General features: G+C 39.7%; 1 protein-coding gene across 1 annotated transcript in view; it reads left to right on the top strand.

Annotated features, from left to right (window-relative positions):
* The first annotated feature begins 261 nt into the window (after positions 1–261).
* SPHKAP (SPHK1 interactor, AKAP domain containing) overlaps positions 262–7,720 on the top strand; it is a 45,932-nt gene continuing 38,473 nt past the window's right edge. Inside the window, exons 1-2 of the mRNA XM_026040098.1 lie at positions 262–360; positions 6,579–6,689. Of these exons, the coding sequence (XP_025895883.1) occupies positions 277–360; positions 6,579–6,689 (195 nt within the window). The 5' untranslated portion in view covers positions 262–276. The remainder of the gene's footprint in view (positions 361–6,578; positions 6,690–7,720) is intronic.

Here is a 7,720-nt window from a genome sequence, read left to right as displayed (position 1 = left end):
GTCTTCAAAAGGCATTGAGCTGCTATTTCGTATTCTCTGTATGACAGCTCAGGATAGTAGTCTTCCAAAGAGGTGGTATTAATGTAATAAATAGAATAGTAATGTCAGCAAGGAGACTATAGCGAACTTCTTGTAATCTAGGTTAATTTACATCTCTCTACTGAACTGCATTTTTGGTATCATTTCAGTAATTTATGTAGCTGAGTCACTGAAAAGATTTTTTGGGTTTCCTTTCTTTTCTTGTTCTTTTTCTTCAGCAATTTTGAATCTCCACTGATGTTTGAAGTTCCAGAGCACCAAGGCAACAGCGCAGACAGCTCGGGAAGCAGCTTGGGAAGTTCTGTGACAGCATGTAAGAAGGTAACTAAGTTTATTTTGCTTTCAAAGCTAGATATATCTCAAGTTATAGCTCTGCTTCTTAGCATTTGCATTTATTGAGATTACAAAATTAAACTAATGCCTTAAAAAATAAGAATTGATACAGAAGAATGAAGTCTGAGTTTTCCTACAGTATCTTGCCACTCCATGCAGTCTGCTCATCTGGCACCAAAAGGTATTTTATACATCTGAGAGCTAAATTTTGCCTGAACATTACTATTTTCATTATCTGAAAAACAGGAAATACAAGTAGTACAGAGCCTGAGTACCCTCAGGACTGCTCTTTAACAGGCTGCAAGTTTATGGAATACAGCCTGAAGGTTCAGAACTTTGTGTCTCTCAGTTCATCGTGATGTAGTATCCTGCGTGAAATGGAGCTTTTCTGCCTTCCCTAGTATCTGACTAGATTGGTTTCAGCAACCCAGGAGGTAATATAATTTGACTGCTTTTGTTTTCATTGCCTCAAGATTTTTTTTTTCTGTAGTTACTTAATTTAGAGGGCATGCAAACAGAGAGAAAAGCAATGCCTTTGTATGTCACGGGGTGGAGAGTGACATTAGCTTATGCAGATAGCTAGTTCAGTGCAACTGAGAATATACTCTACGTGCTTTCATTTATTCCTGCTCCCCAAGTTTGGACTGTGGTGGCTGGTCTAAAAGAAAGGCACTGTCAAAGACCTATTGGGGACAGCAGGTTCTCTTTTATCTCTCACTTTGCGACAACCCACAGAGCTCCACTGTCTCCCAGAGGCATAATTCTAGAGCTGATTAAAAGGAAAGCATTTGTTTTGCCCCAGAAATGTTATGAAGCTTCACAGTTCATCCAGTTTACTTACAGCTTTTTGTTTTTCTTTTCTTTCCATCAAAAATAATAATGCATTCCACTTATTTTTTCAAACGCATGCACACACATACATATATATACACAAAGAGAAAGTTAAAACATGGAAAGATATTATTTTCCTTGTCCTCCTGAAAACCACCTTGAGTAGGGGTGAGTATTGACAGCTTTCAGAAATGTCATTAATTGTAAAATCATTAAAATAAAAACAAACAATAGATGTGTTTATACTTAGACTGGGCCTCTCCAACTCACCCCTTTTCAGTACAGTTTATATTTCAGTACAGCTGAAATATAAAGTGTCACTAGTTCATTTATTCAGGAGAGTTTATTTCTAAGAGAATACCTTAATTAAATGAAAATAAAGCTATTAACTGTTACTGAAATCTCAGTTGTTATAGGAGTGTATGGAACAATGTCAGATAATTTGGGAGAATACCTTAGATTTTTGTTTATTCTCCAAGTTGGCCATTTTATATAAAACTGAATGACAGGAGCACAGCAATGAGAAGTATTTATAAATGTTCGAACTTGGTCACCTTCAGAAACACTGATCACATTTAAAGACCAGCCTTTACCACCTATTTTAGAGCTGCTTCCCTTGTCTGATCCCTTACATTTGAACTTTTCATTGTAGCACAAGTCAATTTTATGATTCTAGGCATACTAAAAGAAGTGATTCATTTCTGCCAACACTTCTGACAAACAGCAGGATATTTTGGGCTTCTTTACAGCACTGTCACAGAACGTGTTAGTCTTTTTTTTGTGGAAAAGGATACAGAATTATTAAAATAGGCCATAACCTTTTCTTTTATCCTATGCTAGTTACCGTGGGTTTTAAGGTAGATGAATAACTGGTGTTGGGATGAAGTACTGTATATTCCTGCTACAGGGAAATGGTTTAAATAGTTCACTTGCAGGTTTGCATAGTGGTGTTTAGCATGAATGACTCCTGACAGGAACCATATGAAATGTGATCTGTTGCCACACAGGCCAATGGGAACAAATGCAGAAGATCTGCTCCTTGATAGCTCATCTTATTCTGCATGTCCCACTTTCCTATCTTTTCTGATGAGTCGTAATTAAACAAGGCAATTAAGATGATCAGCCACAACGACGCAGATGTTTTTATTAGTGGAGCTGAGCTTTTTTAATGTCAACTTGGTTATAGACATTTACTGTATTTTAATGTCTCACAATCTAAACCTGGAAGCAGGAAGCTGTTACACTAAACTTGTATGCCATATTTTCCTCTGGGAAAGGGTGACTTTTCCAATGCACGCTGTGCTTGAGGCTGATTTACTTCATTGATTCACAACACACTGAGTAATGCTGACGGCCGAGTCTCTAGATGAGAGTAGAAAAATTTTTTGGTTTTGCCATTTTTTTTAGTAAAAAAGTTTTTTAGCTTTGTTTTTGCCTTTTTTTTAAAGTATGGTCAAAGAATCAAGTACTGGTTTAGCTTGTACCATTGTAAATCAGAAGGAGCCTCACTGAATTCAGCAAAATTACTAAGAATGTATGTCAGAGGAGTTGGCCCGCAACTTGCCTCAATTAGGTAAGAATGAAGAAAACTAAGATTGGAGGAGGAAGTTTTGGCAAGCAGTGCTACTCGCCATGAAGTGTGGGCTGTGAGCAAGAAGGATGCTGAGTGACAGCTGAAGTAGAACAAGTTCAGATTTCTTATCCTTTGATACAGAGCAGCTCAGTATATTTTGTTAAGACGTGCCTAACTGCAGAAGTGATGGTCAAAATGTGCTGGCAGGGTTACATCTCTTAGGACTAACTGTGCTCACACTGCATTTGAGAAGTTAATTAGCCTTGTTAATTTAGAATGACTCCTTCAGGAGTTTCCTTAAAAGCATGACTGTCCTAGCCAGTTCAGATGGATACACGCACACGCTTCATGTAACATGTGCACATACTTAGAAGTCTGTCATGAAGAGATGCATACATATATTTATTACTGAAAGACACAGCAATCTATAAATCATCCTAGTGATTTGAAATTTGACACTTAAGGCCAGAGTAAAGCATTTCTTTTGTTGCTACATTACTAGTATTTGCTTCCAGTAAAAACCTATCTCCTGAAAGGGAGATAGAGGTGCCAGGGGTCATGTAACCTCCCACAGGAAGAAAACTAGTGAAGTTCTGACTACCTAGCTTATTTCATGGATTAGCAGATTTCATCTGCTACAATCCAACTGTTATGATGAGAAGATGGGTTGTATACCAGTTTGTTGCCACACAATAATTTCTGTCTAGTCTAATTTCTCAGAAACTGGCTGAGATTTGGAGCAGAAAGTTCTAAAGTGATTAAACTGAAGACAAATTTGCTATGATTTTCAAGAAATTTAATGAGTCAGCTTGTTACATCAAGAGCTATTCCAGCTTAAAGGACTGTTCCCTATATATACAAAATTATGTCAAATTGGGATTATGACTTCATCCCTGAAGATAAGATGATCTACTATCAGATGAACTCTAAAATCTTTTATATATATATAGCCTGTGTGTATATAGCATATATAAAAATATAGAGTATGTGTGCATGTATCTTCAATTCTATGTCTTAATGAAAGCTTCAGAAAATTCTGTGATTGTTTTACCCATCAGTTTATAGTAGTTCCATTTTTCCACATTTGAAAATATTTATCAAAAAAGGGGGGCCATTTATAATGCTAACAGGAAATTGTTTCCATGAGATATGGAATATATTATTTTTCTCCATCTAGTCTCAGAGTTGTGGTGGCACAAATCCGATCTCATTGAGACAGGAGCTTATAAAATTTGTTGAGTGCAGAGTCATTGAACTGGTAAACGAGATCAGCTGGCAGCCCCCAAGAAGAGGTTGCTATAAATGTGAAACACTCACAGGCCTTTGCCATTCTCAGAACAAAGGCTTTAGGTATGGTGTCTTTTCATGAATATTTTGTAAGTGCTAAACACATTTATATTCTGAAAGTCTTAGGTAGAAATCCCATACCATGTCTATAGTACAAAGAATCTTTGCATATGAACCTATCTGCACGATAAAGCAGAAACAAAGAGCATAAGGGTGCAAAGCTTCTTGCTTGCAGACAGCATGAAAGGAACGCCAGATTTATGAAATGTAGTGTGTTTCCCATTAGTTCTTCCATCCTCTGCTCCTGGCTTTTATGCAAAAATCAATGGAGAATAATACAGGGAATTAGCTATCTATCTGGCTTTCTGCCAGAGAGGTAAAATTAGAGTGGGTGTTAGTCTGTGGGTAGTAATGAGCTTACTTCTGGATTGTCCCTGAGTATTAGCAAATTGTGTCAGCTCGTTAGATCAGCTCTGAACTCCCAGTCATCTTCCATGAGAAATGAGGAGAGACCTCAAGTTCTTTCACTTCTCTTCCTAAGCAATATAGGTCAAATGTTCCAGAATTTTTCAAAATACTACAAGACGCTGCCAATGCAAAATATGCAGTAAGATATAGCAAAATGCTGTGGTTAAATTTTTACAGGTAGGCAAAAAAAATTGTATTTTGAAATTACTAAAATTGAAGGCCAGATAGAACACAGCCAGTGTCTGTATAATGCAGGAATTGACAGAAATACAAATAAAATATACCTCCCTTAGGCCAAATATGCTGGTTAACATTGCTGCTGGGGAAGACAATATTTATTTATAGATAGCTATACTACATACATATATATAGCTAAGAAAAAACATAAAATGTTCTGCAGGTACCATCATTGCCATTGCTATTCTTTCACAGAACCACAGAGCGGTTGAGGTTGGAAGGGACCTCCAAAGATCATCTAGTCCAACCCCCCTGATCCAGCAGGGACACCCAGAGCACGGGGTGACATCTAGGCAGGTTTTGAAGACGTCCAGAGAAGGAGACTCCACAAGCTCCCTGGGCAGCCTGTTCCAGGGCTCTGTCACCCTCACGGTCAAGAAGTTGTTCTTCGTATGGAGATGGGGAAGAACTTCTTTACTGTGAGGGTACTTTCTCTGCAGTTATCTGTAAAGAGAAAGAGAAAGATCTTCTTTCTCAGAAGGATTTTGCAAAATGTGGAAAAAAATACCTAACTGGTGGGCCACAGATCAATTTAGCAGACCATCACAGTAACAGAAATACGTGCCTGACACTGGGTGATGTGAGTTCCTAGGTGAGCACACCAGCCTGACAGGCATTTCACACTGAGCTCAGTTCCTGCAGCTCATTGTCCACTCCTTGGGCTGGCCAGTGCACACATGTACCCTCAACGTCACATGCGCACACACCTCTTGTTCCCATTTCTCCCCATCCTCAGACATCCGTCCTTATCTCAAAGGAAAGGCAAGCTCTGATCTCTCCTGCTGTCAGCTGCCTCCCCCTCTCGCTGTGGCTCTCTGCTGCATCTCTGCAAACTCGCCCGTTCCCACAAGCTCTTCCTCCCCCACAAGTTGTGGGGTGGAGGAGTCCCTTGCTCCAGCTCCACAGCCACAGCTGGGCACCGCCAGTGCAGGTGCACGAGCTCCTTTCAGGTCTGAAGACATTTTAAAGAAATCTCATGCTGTCTTCAGAAGGACAGTCCTTTCTGAATGCAGCTCGCTGCAGGTGTGCTTTAGTAACATATTGGGGGCTGTTTAGTAAAAGGGAGATTGGACCCCCATTAATGTTGTGCATATTTATACAGGGGCAGCAGATAAGGAATTCAGTTTGGTATGGAGCACGGAGCTTACCAACCTGGCTTTGCTTCTTTCTAGGCTATAAATACTCCATGAGCCCCACTTTGGTTTTGTGGGAGGCGAAACTTGTCCTTATGCAGTAGAACTGACTCAACAGCACTGAGAGATAAAATTCAAAGCTTTAGTCCCAGAGTACAGACTGACCTCAGTACTCACTATAGCAGGTCTTTAACTACTTTCAGCTTCTCAGAAAGCAGAAAAATATATTTAAGAAGGAAGTGTTCGTAGCGTAGGCAGCCCCAGAAATGAGGCTGCTGGAATAGAGCTGATCTCTTGTGGAAAGGGATACAGTAAATCATCAAGGCTGCAAGTTTGTACACTTTGGTACTTAATTAGTTTTGCCAACATCTATGTTTACCACTTTAATGCAGATCAAAATTCCCAGCAATATTTTGCAATGCAATTGTTTTGGTAGGCATCTTCCTTCAAGTATCTTGAAGGACTTTCAGTTCAAGGAAATTGGCCAATATAAATCATTTGAATAAATCATTAGCTGAATAGGTGCAAAATGAACAAAGGCTCCTAATCTTGACTCAAATAAAATTTCTAGCCAAGATTCCCTTTGAGCTCTGTGATAGAATTCAGGCCTCTGGAACACATTAGGGCTGAGTAAATTTTTACATTTTTTTTTAAACTATTTTTAACTGTTTTAACAGATTCTCTGCAGTAACAGTCTGCTAGAGTCAACAGACTACTGGCTGCAGAATCAGAGGACACCATGCCAAATAGGCTTTCTGGAAGACAAGTCAGAAAGCAACTGTGCCTCAGTAAGTACTCACTATAATCCTTGTCTGGGGAAAAGTCCACTGAGAGGTATTTGGGTAGGTGTGGGGGCAACCACAGGACATGTTAGAGCAAAACAACAACGAAAAGAAAATCAGTGTTTGACACTGAAATAATAGTAATCTGCCTGTAGTTTTTGTAATTTCCAGCTTTATGTTAAAAGCAAGCACTCAAAGCAAAAACGCATGCAGGTTTCTATACAAGTACATTAATAAAGGTTACTTCAGATGTTTCCCCACATTCAGCCTTCAGACTTTGACCTTCCGTATTTTATAATGCTGCTAGTCTGCAACTGAAGAGAGGAAAATAGGCCAAAGAGAAAATTATTCTAAACTGTAACTTGTGGAAAGAGCAGGTATTTAGAAGGCTGCTAAATGTTCTTGAAGGCATAGAAACACAACTAAAGAGAAAACTCTTTCCATGTTAGATGAGGAGAAGCTGCTGAAGAATTCAAATAGAATTATTCTACATTTGAAATGGTGTGTAGGTATTATAGTGCAGTTAAATTAAGAATAGCTTTTGGTTAAGTGCATGTATGAATAAATGGGAGTTGTATTGCTTTACACACAGTCTTCATGAAGCTGGATGGCACTGTATTTGCAGTAGCTTTTTCTCTAAGGCTAGGCTCAGGAGAGCAGATCCATGCTAGGAATCGCATTTGGTTGTTACCACACGACCCCAGGGAGCCCGCAAGGGTTTAACAAACGAGCAGTTTTATCTCAGGCTAAAGGTTTCCAGTGTCACTCGTACCACACACCCCAAAGACCAGCTGGGTTTCCCAGAGCCTGTCCCTCAGGGCCACAAACATTTCAGCTGTGGCTGGTGAGCTCAGATTGCTGCTGTCAAAGACCTGACTCGACAGCAGCAATGACCCGAGGCCTTGTGTCCTGCCTGGGGGGAGGCAGGGTGCTCTGCCCTGATAAATGGTGCAGTTGGCCACACTGAGTACATGAGCAAACCAGCAAACAAGAAATTCTTCCTGCTGCGCAGGGATTGTTAATTCAGTAGTCGCACT

The sequence above is a fragment of the Nothoprocta perdicaria genome, unplaced genomic scaffold (assembly GCF_003342845.1).
Source record: "Nothoprocta perdicaria isolate Ctin4 unplaced genomic scaffold, notPer1 scaffold_25, whole genome shotgun sequence".
Classification (NCBI taxonomy): domain Eukaryota; kingdom Metazoa; phylum Chordata; class Aves; order Tinamiformes; family Tinamidae; genus Nothoprocta; species Nothoprocta perdicaria.
The sequence above is the reverse complement of the archived record's forward strand: the minus strand, read 5'-3'. Positions and strand labels throughout refer to the sequence as shown.